At 31.8% G+C, this 20,500-nt stretch overlaps 1 protein-coding gene across 4 annotated transcripts in view; it reads left to right on the top strand.

Annotated features, from left to right (window-relative positions):
• raskol (Ras GTPase-activating protein raskol) overlaps window positions 1-20,500 on the top strand; it is a 170,820-nt gene that overhangs the window by 21,486 nt on the left and 128,834 nt on the right. For 3 of the 4 annotated variants that reach the window (XM_087404131.1, XM_087404130.1, XM_087404133.1), the window contains exon 3: window positions 10,625-10,997. In XM_087404131.1, coding sequence (XP_087260257.1) covers window positions 10,895-10,997 — 103 coding nt within the window. In that variant the 5' untranslated portion in view covers window positions 10,625-10,894. Of the gene's footprint in view, window positions 1-10,624; window positions 10,998-13,198; window positions 13,665-20,500 lie in introns of those variants that run through there. The other variant, XM_087404132.1, reaches the window with a different exon arrangement.

The following is a 20,500-nucleotide window of genomic DNA, read 5'->3' as shown; positions in this document are numbered from 1 at the left end:
ACATTTCTCTTAATTGCGACGCGAGCATACGACTTGGTCGACACTTCACTTTCCTTCAATTGTGTCGACTGGCGTTTCTCGTATTACGAAACTGTGATGTACAGTTTTTATGCAACTAGAGACTTATTAATTTGATAAGAAGGAAAATATTTTTCTCCCACATAATATTCTAATTAGAAGATAATTAAATGAATGTATAGTAGAATTTGTTTCAAAAATTCGTGCGTGCTTATACAGGGTGTCCCGAAATAATCGCCAAATATTTTATGGGCAGGTAGAGCGGACTAAGTTAAGTCAAAAAGTCCTGTATCATTTTGCAATTTTTACAATAGTTAACGAGATATTAATTATTAAAAATTGCCGAAAATTGGTCTTCAATAATTTTTTATTTAAATACTATTAACTTTACAGAAAAATTACAAGACGCAAAAATTGTTTATTTTTTTCTTATAAAATTCTAAGAATTTTTCCAAAATTTTTTCAGAATTTTTCAATACTATATTTTTTCATGTTGATAAAAATAAAATGCAGTACTAAAAAGTTGATAAAAATTCTAAAAAAATTTTTAAAGCTTTATGAGAAGAAAATTAACAATTTTTGTCTCTTGTAGTTTTTTTGTAAAGTTGATAATATATTTGAGTAAAAAATTATTGAAAACCAATTTTCGACAAATTTTACTAATTAATATCTTGTTAACTATTGCGAAAATTGCAAAATGGTAGAGGACTTTTAACTCAGTTTAATCCGCACTACCTGCTCATGAAATATTTGGCGATTATTTGGGGATATCCTGTATACAGCTAAAAAAGCTGTTAACTGTTATTGCATATATGAAATATTGGAAGCTGCTTTTAGGAGATTAAGTCAGAAAGTCAGAGTGGAAACCGAGGCGGTGCTTTTAGTAAGTAATTTAGAAATGGTATTTTTCCATCTTTTTCGATAAAAATAATTTTATCTTCTTCCACAAAATTTCGTGAGTGGTGATGAAATTTTTGGAGACAGTTTCTTACAACTTCAAGAATATGACAGAGGCTTTTTCTTCTACTGACGAAAATATTTTTGAATTCTGTTTTGTTCGTTTCGCGTTCGTAAATTCCGCCGAACGGTGCCCGTGGAGGATATAAATTGCGATCGTAATTTTCGAAAGGCAGGAAAAAGCTCTTGGCCCTTGCCCACTCAGTAAGTTCAGATCCAGGCTACGGTAAATCACGCTTGCGACGTGTGCGCAGCCGAGTTTTCTCCGGAAGTATGCTGTATGTCGGAGCATTTGGAGTGTGATTATATAAAAGAAATGGTTTCGCGGCGCATTATGTCAAGACGATTTAGTCACCTGCGATTTAGATACATTACAAGAAGGAATATCGCACTGGACCAAAACTGTACGTAAATATAATAAAATATTCATTGAACTATGAAAAAATAAACTATGAAAATTCGTCCAATAAATTCTCATAATGTTACTCTAATTTACGTTATAAAACTATTACTAGAATTCATTGCAAGAATGAATATACAGGGTGTTAGTTAAGTATGTTGCCACACTCAACAGAGTGATTCTTTGATTTATTTCAAGTACAAAAGTCCATATAAACATGTGTCCTAAACGGCTTAGTTTCCGGAATAAAAAAATTTAAACGTATAATAATAATCTGTTTATTTGAAAGAAATACAGCTTAAACTAGTCAAAAACAGAAAAACAAAAACAGGCTTCAGTTCTTCTGATGAAATAAAACAATTAGATGAATTGTTGAAAATGTCACCTTGTCCCATATTTCATCCATCGAGCCTTCTTCTCAAAAATTGACGTTCACGCTCAAAGATAACAGGTGTGTTACGTATTGTCTCGCATGAAGCAACTATTCGATTCCTCAAATCATTCTCATTCTCAATTGGGGTATAAACCAATGATTTTAGATGACCCCAAAGGAAATAATCCGAAGGATTTAAGTCTGGTAACCTAGGAGGAGTCTATTTTGTGACTTTGACTTTGGCTTTGTCACTTTGTTTATGGTTGTGCGAATGGTAACTCACGTAAAGCAAGGCATATTTATGCAGGAAGATATTTCCAACGCAATTTACCGTTTCGTCAAACATTTGCGAACATTCACCTGTATTTCGGAAACTAAGCCGTTTAGGACACATGTTTATATGGACTTTCTTACTTGAAATAAACCAAAGAATCGCTCTGTTGAGTATGGCAATATACTTAACTAACACCCTGTATATGTTATATAAATGAATCCAGTTATGTATCAATGAATTAATTATATGAAGTTGGACATTGATTAACGATTATTTATTGGATCAAAAATGAGTAAAATTTTTTTAGTGTGGAGAAGGAATATCATTCCTTTTGCACGAGAATGAGAAGCTAGGCTGAGCGCAAATCAATTTCTTTCAGATTCAGCGAGCAGTCGCATGACATATTTTTTTATCGTTATAAATAATACAAATCTTTTCTCAGTAACGTAGTTATCAGACGTGGATTTCCAATTATGTATTTGTCTTTTTTCTTCAATATGTGACATTTAATGGTAATATTTTTTGGAAAAAGTAAATTACTTTGTGAAATTAAAAGAATTGTTTGTATAATTCATAATTCTAGAGAAAGATTTTAGATATATAATTTATTTAAATCTTGATGGATTTATTTGTTCTTGTATAAGATATTAAATAATTATCTATAGAGATAAGAAACTTTTTCGTCCACTTTTTGTGATAATATTTATGTTTTTGAACAGCATTTATTGAAAGGTTGTGTTTTCAAGAAGTAATCATCATAAATAGTTGTAAGTACTGCAAAGGGATATTGTTTGCTATTGTAAATGTTCATATTATTTTAAAATTGAAACTGATGAAATAGTCCCGTCCTATGCTAATACATTGTTACATCATTATGATAATGTTTTTTATTTTAAAATAAGAAGTCTCGGACTGCATAATGAATATCGCAGTGATGTATTATATACGCCCATCATGTAGTATATAATATTTAGATTATATGTAAATCCAAAATAGAAGGTTATTATATACGCATTGATCACTACGGAAGCGACTGATGGCTTCAGTTTTATTGCTTTGTCTGTGCCGGCAATCTGCGACAATTCCCACATGCCATAGTTTCGCAGATGTGGTCGTCCGAGTTGAATTCACGCGGGCACTGTACAATAGCAGAGTGCATTTCGAGAAACTGTTCCCATCATAAACGTTATTACTTTGGAAAATGGAGTTTCCTATGACACGTCTTTTTCGAGAGAACATTGAGAAAATCGTTAAAATTTGTCCGCGTACATATGATTGAAGAGAAACGTTTTGACAATACATTACTGAGAATTATTTCTCTAGTTTCATATGTGTGAATAACTAATCTTTAACAATATGCATTTGTAAGTTGTTGACTCACGTAGATTTCCGATGAATTCAACCATTTGATTCAACCATGGCGAATTTAATTGAATGAATTCATCGCGCAGTTTCAATTTAGGCAAACTAACAACAACGCCGAAAGTTTCTCAAGCATCCGCTTCAACGCCATTCTCGAATGCCTGCTATGTATAATTCCCATTTACTTTTAGTAAACGTTTCTCTCATAACATTTTTCTTCCCAGCTGCTATGAATTGAAAGTCCATTTTGTAAAAGTTTTTGTAAAAATATCATCATGCAACATGAAGCGTAGATTTAATCAGAATGTTGCAGATTATTTTCTTATTATTAATGCTCAAGCAAATTATTATTTCAAAAAGATTTTAAAAAGCATTATTTTTGGTCGCTTATTTAAAATTATTTACACAAATATAAACATAAATACATAAAAAACCGATATAAGAAACTAATTTGTTATGCAACTATATAAATATATTTCTAAATAAAAATACTTTAATTATTAGTTTTATGATAATTTCACTTCTTCTTTGGTTTATTTATATGAAAAAGTTTTAATACATTTATTATAAAAATAAAACGTTTATTATGTATGTATGAAAGTTGTATACGTATGAAAAGATAAGAACATAAGTTGAAATTAGATTATTCATAATATGTAGGGAATTATGAAAGCTATATTATTTTATTATTAATCTTCTTTAAAAATCATAGGATTTAAAAAGTTTACGCATGTGAATAATCTTAATATAATTTTAGTATATAATTTTAGCATAATTTTGGTCTCTAAAATCGAGTAGTAGAAAATGATATATTAAATAACACATTTATCGATCAGATTTAAAAGTCATGAAGCCTAAGTCGTTCACAATTACATTGCGATCGTCAGTCTAGCACTTTGCTGCGAAGCTCAAGAGATTCTTGCCAAGAAATTCTTGAAATATTCCAACTAAACTTTGATCAACGAAGGCGAAACGAGAAAAAGCAAGCGATGCAAAATCTAGCTCTTCGTAAATTTTACGCGCGCAAAGTTTTCACACTTATACATGTTCATCTTTATTCGTTACGGTTTTCACGGATTGTTATTGTTTCCGTAAGTTTGCGGATAAAATATTATTGTATTTTTTGTCGGTTGTTTTATCCACTATTTTATTATCGTAACTTTATAGCGGGTTTGTTCGATCGTTTTTTGCAATTGTATTGTAAGCGGGAGAGAAAAAGCCGATCAATGAGATCGACGTAATCCGATTAAAAAAGTTAGAATGATAAAGTCCGACGAACTTCACGTTAATGTAAGAACGGATTCGAGGTTGCTTAAAGACTTCTTAGGCTCAGTTCCACAACTCACAACTCACTTAACTCTTAACCGAGGTTCAACTTATTCATTGTCTTTTTCCAATTCTAGAATTGGAAAGAGATGAGAAACAAATTGAACCTCGGTTAAAAGTTAACCGTGAGTTGTGGCACTGGGTCTTAAAGATTGCCACGGCGATGGTAGAGCACTCGTGTCGACGTTTCGATGTAGATGCTTAAAATAGAGAAGATCCGAGACCAACCGTACTGACCAACGAGGGGCTTTTGATGAGCAACCAAAGAGACGAAATCAAAAAGATATTGCGAACGTTCACCCTTCGAATGAAGTGTGAAGAAATTACGTTCGCGATATTATATAAATCAGTTTTTATACGCATTATTCTGTAATCGTTGTAATACATTCATAAGTGCTTATATTTATTATATCACAAAGTAAGAATATCTATTTGTTATATTAAGTTGCTATTTTTTAAATTATCGAAAATATATATCAAGTGTATTAAAAATATATTAATATTGAATATTAGAATAATTTTAATTTTATTTTTTGGAATATAAAATAAAAATGTTTATGTATATTAAGTTATCATTTTTTTAAATTATTGAAAATATATCAAATGTGCATTCAGGAATTTCTAAATTCTACATTAGATGTAAACATAAATATTTTTTTAATTCTCACGAAAAAATAAAACTAAAAATATTCTTATATGTTATATTAAATATGATATTTATTTTAGAATTATTTTTAGTTTTATTTTTTTATGAAAATTGAAAAAATACTTATGTTCACATATAGTAAAATTTAGAAGTTCCCGAATGCGTATTTGATAAATTTTTGATAATTTTTAAAATAGCAGCTTAATATCACAAATATATGTTCTTGTTTTATAATATACATTAGAGAAATAATTAAATACATACATAATAATTGAGATATTCAGTGAAGTATAACTAAGTATTTAATCATCAATTTTGACATTGGTACATGTTGATATTATACAGTTAGATTCAGAAGTTCCGGAACAGCTAATTATCTCAGAAGATATTGGTTTATTGGAAAAATGTTTAAAATCAAGTTGTAGGGTTTAAAAAAATCTATTTACTGGTCTTATTTTAATCTTTAGTTTGATCTTGCATGGCATCGCCAATGTCAGGTCAAGATCGATTTTTTTAAATGTTTATTTAAATATTCTATTTTTTTATTTCAGAATCTGATAACTTGTTACGAGCTTTTCAAAAACACGCAATAAAGTTCATTTTCATTAAGTGCTTTTCGAATGTTAGGGTTTGAAAGTTATAATACCGTTATTATTAGTATTATTCAAGGTATCCGACTGAAAACTAAAATCTCTTGAATGTTATTCAGAATCAAGCCTTGGATAACATTTATTAAGATAAAGGAGATTGTCTTATTCTCTTATTTTCATTTTTGCATTAAAAATTCTTTTTTACATGAAAATAAGCGGGACAATCTCCAATAACATTAAGATAAATATGGCTCTAACAAGGAGTTAAAACGATCTGTTTTATTTATTGTAGAGAGCGTCTTTAGGATCGATTCAAAATTGGAAGTTTCGAATAATATAATATTCTTGGTTCATGAATTTAATTAATTTCAAATGTGATTGTGCGCCGAAACGTTCAGACATTAAAACACAATCAATCTGAGATGCTAATAATCGCGAGGATACATAATCTCCCCTTTATTTTAAATAAGATATTTTAGTTTTATTTATAACGTAAGAAATGATTAAATACAAGATCAAGCCTATATTATAGATAACGCGCGTGATATTTTATTGGATATATTTTATCCGAGATTTTAGATTAGATAAAATCTTTAGTCGCGGATGACATAAAGTATGTTTGTAGATCATATTTTTTTTTTAATTAACTCATCAAAGTATTTTTAGTCAGTGTGAGTCTATCAGAACTTTAATGACGCCGCACCTCTCACACAATAGGTATAATTAGCTCGTTACGCTCCTAGAAATTAAATTCAATTTCCGGGAGCGTATAACGCAATTCAAAAATAAAACCGTCTCTTTTACAAACTAATAATTTGCTTAATATTTTTAATCATATGAGGCATTCAAGTACTATCAAATTTTACAAATTTACGAAGGAAACAATTATATCACGTATTTATTTTGTTTGCTTTCCTTCACCCAAAGAAATGTTTCTTTGCTATGCAGTTAAAGAAAAAATAATTTCTTTGATTTAAACATTATTTTTTGAAATTAAATAAAATTTATCTGATTTAAAGAAATTATATTTAAATTGAACAAATGACGTTCGAATCAAAGAAATTATTTTTTTAACCTTATAGCAAAGAAACATGCCTTTGAATCGAATCTTTCTCTGGGTGTTTGTAGAATCTACAAGTTTAAAAAATTTGATAAAATTTGATAAAATTGATTTTTTTCAATGTCATGTGAGTAATTGTCACAACTTACTTTTCATTTGTACTTGTTACTGTTGAATGCGGAAAGTGGTCTTTTATTTCGAAGATACTCGTACAATTGCACTTCCGCCGCTCCGTAAATCGTCGTAAGTGTGCGCGATTAGTGCAATTAGCTCTCACGTCGATCCGCTCTGAATTACCGGGGCCAACGAACGCACGTTAATTAGTTCCACGAAATATATTCCGTGCCTGGTGGCTTCAACGACGTGTTGTTTCAACAACGAAATCTATCAACGAAAACGAAAGCTTAAGCTCGCGACAAGTATTCGCACGAAACTCCGATGTTATTTACGGAGACAGATAATCGCGTGGCCTGTTCGTAATTGACGTTTCTCAGCTGAAGTCCGTAAATCTCTCGGTATCTCCGATTAAACAGCTTTCGCAGTGTTCTAATGAGCCACACTAATGATCATTGTACGATCAACAACGAGGTAATTAATGATATTTTTATAAATTGTGCGTGTATGTGTTTTGCAATTATTAATAGATTACATTATTGTGGCATTTTTTTAATTATTAATTATACTGTTTCTTTTCGCACTTTTGAATATTATCAATGTATTTTATACATCTTATATAAAATCTAAAAAATATTTGAACATAATTAATATATTATAATTTTTTATATGATTTTCTATAGCTAGTTGACGTACGCTAATTTTTAAGTCAATACCATACAAATAATATAAACAATATTCACCTGTTACATAAAATTGTAATATATTTTACTATCAAATAGAGTTATACGAAATTACAATATATTTTAATTTATTACTTAGAAGAGTTACTTTTATTAATTTCATAGAGAATTGTATCTGATTTAAAAACTTCGAAGAGAGGAAATATATTTTTGTTTCGAATGGTTCGTTTGATCTGATACATTCCGCGTTAATACATCGTAAATCGTAGCGTGCAATTTTTCGCGATTACGATTTTCCCGGATTATTCGCGCACGGTTATTCACGCGTTACTATTCATTACTATTATGATGGTTTTTAAACCGTCTGATTAATATTTAATTTACCATGAACGCTCAGCTCGTTAATTAGCTCCGCGAAATGAAGCACCGCCGATTCGTTCTTCAAAGGTTCGCCAGCCGCGCGTTGCGGAAACTATAGTTTACGATCAACAGGTGGTTATAAGGTGGAATATCATATTCGCGACGTTATATCGAGGCTCCCTAATCATAAGCTCCTTCATGCTTCATGGCCAGAGTTATGAAAACTGGATAACTCGCGCGATAAATTCGCGGATTCACGGACGAATTTTTGAAACTCGCACTTCCTCTTCGCCGTAAGCATTTTAATCGCGGGAAAAAAAGTATTAGAAGCGCGAGTCCGCGATTAAATAAATATATCGAATTTCTTCTACATCGAGCGAAATGTAGGCATTGTATAAACGAGGGTTGCGTCTTCTGACTTAATTACGCTCTTTGCGATCTTAATTCCGTTCAAACTGGTTCGGATTCTGCTTTGTAACTCATAGCATACATTAATTTTCATACATTAATTGAGATATATTGACAAAGAATTGATGCGCGCGATTAATTAAATAAAAAGATAGATAAACACAACATTGTTTATCCGAGCGCTGCATGTAACGATTAAATTCTTATAGCAATAAAGTACACATGATATCTGAAAAATATTCTTGCAATAACAAGATCTCGTCAATCTTTTCAATTAATTGACTCATCTTGTCGATTATAGTTGGTGATCGATTAGGAGGTTCATCGTGTTTGGGCGGAACGTCGGTCGAGAATGCGATCTTCATATTTGCATCGACGGCATTCGATCGAAATTAAAATACCGCTCAGCCTTGCCACGTACAAATATTTTTAATTACACACTTATACTCTCTGTCCTACTTAAAACCACACCTATATCTGCTCACACGCCCTACACGCCCGATATAAATTATTCATCGACCAATCGCGCTCGTTAATGCTCGTAAAATAACCAATCAAATTTGCATATCAGGATTTCTAATTGTATTCCTAATTGTACACTGAGAAAAATTTCTGATGGAAAATAAGTGAACAAGAATATTCTGATTATATTAATCAGAATTTTGATTGTCTGAATTGGAATTATAATAAATTTTGATTTGTCCATTTTCAATTAAAATTCCAATTAACGCAATCGGACTTTTTCCAGGGTAGTTTCTTATTTTCTTAACTTAAAGATTGAACTATGAATTTTATAAATTGTTTGAGATTTTTGTGTGAGGGAAATCTGACATTTATGAGTGTAATTAAAATACTTTACACGACTAAAATTAATAAAATTTAACAAATGTTATATGTTATAAAAAAAATATAAACTCATTTAAGCGTAACTTATATGTGTATGAAAAATATAGTTATTTTAAATAAAAATTTAATTTTAAAAAAAAAAAGCTTTTCGTCTACAGAACAAAACACATGCATTTAGGAAATTATACATTCAAATAAGTATCTACGAATCTATTTATCTTACGTGATTAAAATATTCTTTCAAATCCTAAAATGACATCAGTTATTTAATCCCGAGATACTGATATTGCTTGCGAATAAAAATCAGATTGTACAACGCAGACATTCGTATTTAGAAACGAACAAGTTAAAGTCATCGCGCGTGTCTGTCGCAAATAACATACCTGTAAATTATTGTTACATAATACAATCCATTACATTAGACACATGACTATAATTTACGAGATTTACATTATATTTGTCTATATGTCGTGCGAGACACGAGTTTTTGAAAAAATTGAGGGCCATTAGTCGCTTTTGGATACATTTACATACGAAGGCAACTTTCATCAGCCCACAAGTCCGCAGTTGCACAACATCATTATATTAGACGGATTGCGAATTACGTGCGAATGTATAGTGATTTATATGTCGTTACGGTGGCCGGAGTTATTTTCCGGGAGCATACGATATGTATATATATTAGGTGCGCAACTAAGTTCTCGCTGTTATTTTGATGGCATTTCCATCAAAATAACAGCGAGAACTTAGTTGCGCACCTAATATATATATATATATAGAGGAAAGGTTTCATTTCTCGCATCACCGTACTCGGCTGATACGGCAAACGAAAATGTTCGGCTGGCATGGTGCGGAGTAAAGGCAGGCACATATTTTTCAAGTTGATTAATATCACCACGAAGGAAAAGGGAGGGGGAGGGAGAAAGAGAGAGAGAGAGAGAGAGATCACGTCTGGTGAACAAATAGTCCCTTCATGGCGAAGTTTCCGAGAACGAAACAGGAACAAAACGAATAGCCTGCGATGCCGGTGAAATTGATGATAGATTGATCGTAGATACCCGATTGCCTCGGTTGTCATCCCATCAATTTCTTTAGATTTCCCCAGAACTTGGATCATGGGTCACATTTCGTTATTTTGGAGAACGTCTGCCATGTATCGATCCGCGTCGTATCGACGTCGTATCGAACCGTTGGATTTTCTTTTCAGGTGAACTAGAGCGAAGAGGAGAAGCGCAATAGTGAACAGATTCCCTGCGACCTACACCCTACGCATACGCATGCGATGTGCGTGATGTGCGTGCGCATTGACGGTGCTAATTAGTGCTTAATTATTCGGTTCTCGTTATTATTCGCGACTTAAGTCACAGAGGGGAAAAAAAAGGTATGACGCGGTCCCGTTCATCTCATCCTGATTCTACTTAAACTTGAGATTCTACTTAAACTTCGCAACGACATCGAGTACACACGTTTATCAAGGATGCAGAGCGTCTCGACGGAAGGTACCTCACCCGGTGGTCGCCGACTGTCTCGCAGTTTTCATTCCTGTCTTCGCGGAGCCGACCAGGACGACCTTGAATCAGGTATCTAAAATACGAAGTTGCATGCTGCTCATTCGCCGTAAGCGAATTGTATCGCGAGTAAATCGCCGATACAATAATTGCGATATATCGTTATGTTATTGAAGGGGATATCTCAGACAGATGTAGTGGCAGATGTTTATCGAGGTTTTAAGTAGCGATAATAGCAAGTTTATGTTCAGATCGCGTCGATTTTTGTACATGAAATTAAAATATCGTGGAAAGTAAACGTGTTCGAAAAACATTTACTTCGACAATTCTTTTTATGGTGCCGAACGATCTGGGGGTGCGTAGGATAATGACGTACACGATTAATAAATACATAGGTGAGTCCTACGCAATATTGCGTGCCTACGCTCGTTAAAATCGCATTTACCTTTTCCAATAACCGACGCCTCGCGCGATACGAAAGAAAGCTCGAATAATTCTCGGGCAATTTTAAAATTGTTTAATTAAACCGTCGGTTGGTTTAATATATATTTTTCCTTTTTAGTCAATTCTATGCATTATCAAATTATTGAATCTTTTTTATTTGATTATTTAGATCGCGAGGAAAATCGTTTCTTTAAAGAAAAAAAATTACGTGTTTTAATTATTTGCTCAATGTTTTTGAAAGCTTTATCTATTATTTAACCGACAATCCTGGCATATGAAACAAAAACATAATTAAAAGTTAATTTTAATTTCGAATTATCCTTCGCGTATGCATTATTTTTTATTTTCTAAAAATACCTGTTTATTTTAAATAAATACTTATATATTTATCTGTATTAAATATACCCTCCTTTTTCAGCACGAGTAAACGAATATATTTACAAACGTTATTAAATTTACGAAAATCTGGGCTTTGGAACGCTGAAACTCCAGACGGTTTTCGAGACGATTACCAGACATACGACCGTCCATCGTGTCTGTTCTCGCATCGTAAAAGTCGCAGAATGGAAATACGCATACCGCGATTGATACTAAACAGATGACACGTACTGGCTCTCGCATACCCGCGTTCATGAGTTCATCCGTGTGACACGCTATTCACGAGAGTGGCATGCTCGTGTTGATACTCACGATCACGACACACCATCGCACGCATCGGCGAGTAAGTGTAAGCGAGGGAGAGACCACGTTAATATTTACTTTCATACGCAGCCTCCGTTCGCGGCAGTCCATTCCCGACTGTATCGTGTTCACTGTCTCGAACCGGCTGAGAGGACTCTCGATGACTCTCTGTGAGTCGATCCGATGTCTCGGATCCTCGATGCGATACTTTGATCGCCGTCGAAAAAATTTGCCGTGAATGTGAGACGAATAAATTATTTGTGAATACGTGAACAGTGAGTTAACGTCATTTTTTTTTTTTTTTGCGTCATTCCGTTGCGAGTGCAGAAATGTTTTCGATCTTTCGAGATGATTGATTGATCAGAGATCATTATACATTTGGAGTATTCATCGATATAAGTGATTCTTTCCGAGTTATCTAAATTAACTGTTATCAATTTTTTTTAAACCATAATTGTCGAAAAGATTATAGTTCTATAAGTTGTGTCGTATGTTCTTTGATAATATTTTATATATTATACATGTGTTAAGAATTATACTAAAAATTATTTAAAAGACAGTTTTCCATTTTTGGAGGCAATTAATATTTTAAAATTTCAAAATCAGTAGTACAAAAAGTTATACTATTTTTTTGTTTCATTTTGCAATAAACATACTGCAATGAAATATGATCAAAGCTGGAAGCTGATAACAGTATACTCGATACGGTATACATGTGACATAACGATATCTCTCAACCAGAACGACAGTGGTAACTTGTCGAGGATATGAGCGACTGACTCAATCAGGAGATCATATATGCTATTAAGACCTAGTTTCACAACGGTTAATTCTTAACCGAGGTTCAACTTGTTTCTTATCTCTTTCCAATTCTAGAATCAGAAAGAGACAATGAGTCTCTGATAAGTTGAACCTCGATTAAGAGTTAACCGTGAATTGAGAAACTGGATCTAAGTGTAGGTTATAAGTGATTCATATTAGTAACACGGATTATAACAGTATTCTGCCAAGTGTGTATGTTCTCACACTTCTACAAGATGTGTCAAGATGCTTTACTTGCCGCAAATTGCCTCGCCGCTGAGTCATTATATTATACATAATATATATATATATATATATATATTTAACAGATCATATAATATACGTTGAGGAATAACTAAACTTTTGTTCATTGGTACTATCTCAGTGAATGGGAAGACTTTCTATGAAAATCGTTTTACTATAAGGGTCACAGCCAACGTTAGTGCGGTTGTTGACGTCAAGAAAGATATTTTCCGTCAACGAGAATTGATAGAAAATCGAAAGACCGCAAGGTGAAAGTTCTTCGAACGTCATCATGTAATTTACATCCTCTCAACATTCTTTTAAACTTTGAAAAGAAGTTATCGATATTTTTTCTTGGTATAATCGATGCTTCACGAAACAGCACCGAAGATACAGGTAGGATGAGCCATTGCAATATTCGAATAGCGAAGAATGAACTCTTCAGTCTCGCGATGATTTTTAGATAAATGACTTAATAATAACTCAAGGACGACTCGACGTGTCGAATAATCTACATCGTGGACATGAGGATCCGTTACGTACCACAGGATATCGGGAACTGCCATAGACGTATGATACTTTTCTTTTTAATTATAACTATAAGGAACAATATTTTTTTTAATTTTTAATTTATTTTTGATACACGGATATTTTGTAAATATATTCTATTATATCCTTATGTTTATAAAAAAGAATATAATTTATAAAGTACACTGTGTATAATAAAGCTTTTATGGACGCAAGAAAATAATAGGATGTAATTGCAACTATTTAATGTTTAATTGTAAATATAGTATAATTGATTATAAGTGCAAATATGCATATTACGCAATTAAACTGTTAACAAGTCACTTTCACGTTTTATTAAACGTTAATTTTATCAATAGCTTCTTTTTTCTCTAAGTTTTTTTTAGTGGATATTAAAAACAATAATTTTTTTTATATTTTTCTTTTTCGATACATCAAGTTTTAGGAATTTTACAATTTCATTATAATATATATATCATATCGTATATAATAAATCTCTGTAAGGTTATTGCTATGCTCATAAATCTTATGAAAAAAGCTCTTACTGTCAAAATTCGCTTATAAGTTATCGCTAATAAGTTCAAAGGCGATCTGCCGACTTATAGCCAAAAATATAAAATATTTTCTATTTTATGTTAACGAAATAAACATTATGCAAAATTTTATTTTCTATTTCTGAAAATAGTCCTCTGAAAATGATTCTTAAAAAAGATTGAATATCACTGCGCTATACAAAGCTCTAACTTACACAACGTAAAGACTGCTAAATTATTTGACAGTGCAGAATCACATCTGTAACAGACGCACAAATGAAGTGAAAGTTGCATTTCTTAATTTTATTTTCAACTATAATTGTAATTTAACTTTTATTATATTTTTACATCGAGTCCTCTCCTCAATTTTTGTATTTCTTTATCTTTAACTCATTTTTTTGGTATCTCACAAGTCTCTACGTTAACAGTCTGATGTTGTGTCTGTTTCCGAGTCGAGCGTCACCAAGGAAAAAGATGACCCGTTACATGCGCAATATGTGTTTTGTGCGGTGTCTCTTCTGAAGTATCAAACTCGATTCTGGTGCATCGTCTTTCTCAGAGCAAGCCGATAAAAGCGTCTTAAACGTATGTTTGATCTCCGCGAAACTCGTCATCAAAATATCGCCTTCGTCAATTAACAAACATTATTTAAATAGGGAAGCAAATCTTTCGCGATTAGCAAATGCGATTTCATTGTTATCATTTTAGTATAAATTGGGAAAACATAATTAAATATAATTAAATAAAACATTTTTTTTTAATTGGCCTCTTGGCTCAAAAGCTCCTATTTCATGCCAAAGAACACTTCTAAATTTTTATCAAATATTAAGATTTAGAGACCGCTAGTGAACGATTTTTAAATCAAAGTTTCTATTTTTCTTAATACATATTTGATTTGATGCACAAATAATTTAATCCGGATTTTATATGTGATATTGTATGTTTTTTTTGGTCGCTGAACACGATGCAATGAATTTAACCTTACGATATACGCTTTAAGAAATACAGTCAAAGGTTTAGGTTGTTCATCCAGAACAAGATCTATTTGGAATTTTCCCGGAACCTCTTATAAAGCCTTTAAAAGTTACATTTAACTGAATTATAAAACATTATTAAGGATGGAAAAAATTTTTTTACATGTTCTAAAGCATATCACTTTGTGGTTTTGACATCCTCAAATCAAATGCCTCAATTTGATGATAAAAACTCTATATTAGAAAGTAGAATGAGTACATAATACAAAAAAAAATGATTTAATTAATTGAAATAACCTATATATTATGTAGTATATTTTTTTATTATGTATTCATTTCATTTTCTAATAGTTTTTTCATTATTGTCAAATTGAGACATTTGATTTGAGGATGTCAAAACAACAAAGCGCGACATACTTTAGAACATGTAAAAAAGTTTTTTCTATCTTTAAAAACGTGTTATAATCCAGTTAAATGCAACTTTTAAAGGCCCTGTAGAAGGTCCCGGGAAAATTCCAGTTGGAAATGAGTACATAATGCAAAAAATATATAATTTAATTAATTGAAATAAACTACATAATGTGTATTCCAATTGGATTCCTATTCTAAGGTGAACAAACCTACTATTTGATAGTCCAGTAATTAGGATTTTATTTCGAAAAAATTAGTACCTAGCTGAGAATTTTTAGTAACACACATCTTTATTTTAGCATTATAAATAACGTGCAAAAAATCCTCATCGATATCGTGTTCGCTTCAAAAGTTATTCAAGGTCATGAAAATCGATTTTTCGCAAATATCTCACTTCCTATTGGTCGGATGTCAATTATGGTTATTATAAAAATTGTAGATTGAACAATTCTCTACAAAAAATGTTCTATACATTTTTCACGTACGAGCAACCATTTTCGTATTATATGGCCACCAAGGTGTCAATCGCAGAGAATAACAGCAATGCATTCGTTTTCGCATCACCTTCGAGATAGAATGCAAGGTGCATTTTTTTTTACATAGTTTCCCCATTAGACCTAATCCATATTATAAAATATAAATATATATAAAACAAAATTTAAATGATAGAAGTCTCGAAATTATACTTTATTATTATTTTTAAATGTATAAAATCATTACGATTCTTTTTCATCATCGTGTTCAATTTCAAATATTTCTTCTTCTTCGCTTTCGGTATTTGTATTTTTCTCTGATATATTGGATGTTAAATAATCAGCGGTCATTTCATCGTATTCAAGTTTGTACCTGGTAGATGCGATAGATGCTATTGAACAGCTGCAGCTGTTGGTGGAAGTAATGATAATTTGACAGGTCCATTGAGTCTTGTCGATTTAGCGAAGCTTAAGTATCGATTATTAATAGAAAGTTCTGTAACTGATGCTCCATACATACTAAAAGGAAATATATTCCATTTTTCACAATTATATCTGGTGGGCAATTTTTCTGTTTAAATATTTCTGTTGAACGCTGCAAATCTTGACGTTTTTAACAATTTTAGAGCTTATTTTTCCTTTATTGAAGAGTGTAGATGTTGTATCACATCCAGTGATAGTATGTAAAAATAAAAGGTACTCTTTACAGTGAGTGTAATCGCCGATATTATCAGAAGAATAAATCTGTCTCAATTTTTCCTTTGCCTGGTTTAATAAAAAAAATTTGTTCATATGAAGAAATATAACGTGTTATTAGAAGAATTAAAAGATCTACATCTTCTCCAACAACAGTAACTGTAGTATTTATACGTGAATTTTCAAGTGCTGTTTCTATTATAAAATGTCAGCATCATTTCGAGCTTCTTTCGCAACGATGTTGACACTTTGTAATTTTTGCATCAGCATCGAAATTAATCTGTTTTTATTGGAGCGATTGGCAAGAAATTTTTCTTGACTCATAGTTACGTGCATCGTTTCTTCGAAAATAACTTCGACAGATCCAGAAAGTGTAGCGATTCGTCGAAGTTGTTCTATTGCTTTTATATTCTTGGTATTGTCATTATATCCGTCGAATACAACTATTGTATCACAGCCGAAATGTCTTTGTACATAATCAACATATCTATTAATAATGCATTGAAAAATATCATTTTGTTGCCATATGACACGATGCAGAAGAAATCCACCATCGATGATATACATAATGCATTACTAGTGTCCAGTTCAATACGACAAGATTTAAAATATTTGTAAACCGATGCTTTATTAGTTTTCCGCATGCCTACTTCGATGAAGAGTGTCCAAGGATAGGAAGATAATACATATTGTAAATATTCGCAGAGATGTTCGTCAAATTTTTTATTTAAACATATTCTTTGAAACAGCATAGAGGATCAATAGGGACTTTAACAGAACTCCTGATCGACAGAAGTGGAAGAACTCTGTTAGAGCGCTTAAATTTGACGTTATGAAATGTTTGTCCTATCATATCCATTGTCATATTCCATTGAAATGTTACCAATATTATATGCATCATTTATTTGATATTAACAATACCAGTAGCTAACGACATAATATGATTGGTTTTTGAGAAAGGATTATGAGATGCGAATTATTCAACTAATTTTTTTACATCTGCATTATTTCTGTTGCGCGAATCTTTTGCATCAACATGTTGAACAGTGTCTAAAGAAACGTTGCAAAATTTTTCAATTCCTTCATAGACTGCATTCATAGCATACATTCCATAAACCCAACTTACACAAAATGCTTTCTTCTTCGCTCCGCCTTCAGTTTTCATGTATTTTCATACGTTTGTTCAATCACCTTGTCAATCTACGGTCCGCAGTTAAATTTATTAGATCTAAATAAAAAATCTATTAGTAAACTTTTTAAACGTTTGTTGGTCCATATTATTTTCTAAAATAAGCATATCTTGCAGATATAAATGCGCTGTTACTGTACAGGAAATGTCCTGCAGTATGAAAATAAGAAAGCATTTTTTTGATAGTATTCAGAGATGTCCACTCCAATTTCCCATTCTTTCAGCTCTAATAAATTCTTCAGGTATTGATACTATGCGAAAATATTGTACCCATAACTTCGCCATTGGCCCTCGATCTTCTAATTCATTCAATTTATCGTTGAATTGTTCTAATAATGGTCGAAATATACAAGTAGATTCTTCAATATTCTCATATGAAACTATTCCTTTCAGTATATCTTTAATGTAACCTTCTAGAAAATCATTTGTATGATCATCTATTTGTACATTTGCAGAAATAATTGTTGATAAAGCAAACTGAAGCAATGTATGACCTCTAACCGCCCTTGCATAAGCATGACATTTTATCAGCAGCATTGGGAGCATAAATAGCGCTAAGAACTTCTTTGATGCCACTTCCGGCCATTAGGGAAGACCGGGGCTAATAGACTCATTTTTCAGTTTCGAATTTTTACAAACAAAATTAAGAGACTTATCGAAAAAATGAATTTTGCACCAATTACTACATACATTTGACTATCTAATAATATTTTAATAATAAGGGGAAACTGATAACTACAATAATAAGAAAAAAATATGCATTTTTCTAATGCATTCTATCTGATTCAATCAGCCCCGGATAATTTGATTAAGATTATTAAAATGAAGATTAATGTATTTTAAGCTACATTTTTGGCTACATATTAATAAAACTTTTATAAAAATATATTTTAAACACAAACATTCGCTTCGCAGGGCAGAACAATGCTTCTTTTTGCAAAATTTGTTCGTTTCGTGCAAAAACACGTCGAGTAAGATTAGTTTTCGAGATTGGACATGAAAGAACTAAACTTATAACATTTACCACTGAGGAAAATCTCTTTAAAGGAATAAAATTTTGAGTAAGTAGTATAAGAGTTACTAAATGAGTTCCCATGCTATGATTAGTCTATTATCCCCATCCGTTTATTTTTTAAAAACATTAACAATATATGATAACAGAGACACATAAACAAAAAAAATCTGTTGGACTTTATTAAGTAAGAACTACACTTACTATCTAAGTAGAAATCAAATATCTCAGACAATCATATACGATAGTAAAACAAAAACTTTAAGAATAAAAATATTTACTTAGGTGTACGATTTTTTAAAATTGTGGCATAACTTCATAGATGTGTTCGCAACAAGATGTTACAGCAGACTTAGCGGCAGTCGCTGCTGCTCAGACACGTTTACGCGTGTCTCGCATGTTTTGTTTTTAATGTAGCCTCGATTATTTCACTTACCCCTATATTCAACTGATCCCGGTCTCCCCTATATAGCCTGTCGATCCAAAGAAAGACATAAGTAGATGGAAACCTCCAAGTCTTACTATTATTTTCGAAAATTTCGATCCAGAAGCTACTACTATTTCACGAGCTTTTATATAAAGTGGCTAATCAAAAGTCACTATGCATATTTCATATCCATGTGACTTTTCGTTTTCAAGAGCACAATTCAATGTGGTATAAATTGTATTATAATTACTCGTTGGGTGATGAATAAATGGCAAAAACATGATCTATAAGAAATCAGTTTTATTAATTGACTCTGTTGAAACTTTATCGTAATTAATTTTTTTAACTTCTTGTCTATTCCAGATACACCATAATTTTCATACATTTTCAAGGGTACATTCGCGACGACAGCCAAGTTTTTTGCAGTAGGCATCGTTTTATATTTCGCGATCGATTCTTCAGCTATAACTGCGATTATGGGAGTTATTATTTTTATTATTTTTAATTCCCATAATATGACTGTATTGTAACCGTTGATAGTATAAACATTAATATCTGCATTGTCTGCAACATATTGTATAAGAGCACCAGATTCAGGTGATAGAATATGATAGAATATGAAATTCAAAACTTTGATTTAAGAATCGTTCACTAGTGACCTCTAAATCTTAATACCTTTTGATAAAAATTTAGGTGTGTTCTTTAGGCATGTAATGGAAGTTGAGAGGCCGATTTAAAAAAAATATTTTTTTTCTTTGCAGCTAAGTGTGTGTGTGTGTGTGTGTGTGCGCGCGCGCACGCGCATTACATATATGTATATGTGTTAAAATAAAAAGATTATCCCGTTAACCTGTACATAACGTTTGAGGTGGAAATCCCGTTAATTTTCTATGTCGAGGATTGTTTCTTTCTTGCTAAATGTCGGTATTATTTTGTTTCATTCGCCACATACACACATACACAGTCAGAGATTTTATCCGAACAGTCAGATAATGCATTTGATTCATGTACTATTTTCAAAGGCACTCCACGTCGATATATTCATTAAAAAGATTATTGTATTAACAGGAATATTCGCCCAGTTCAATAAATGACATAACGTGAAATGCAAAAGTTCACGCATTTAAATTAATCATAATTCCGCCTCTGTGCAGTTGCATTAA

Source organism: Acromyrmex echinatior, chromosome 3 (assembly GCF_024713525.1).
Source record: "Acromyrmex echinatior isolate Ae372 chromosome 3, ASM2471352v2, whole genome shotgun sequence".
Lineage (NCBI taxonomy): Eukaryota > Metazoa > Arthropoda > Insecta > Hymenoptera > Formicidae > Acromyrmex > Acromyrmex echinatior.
This window is presented reverse-complemented; position numbering and strand designations above follow the sequence as displayed.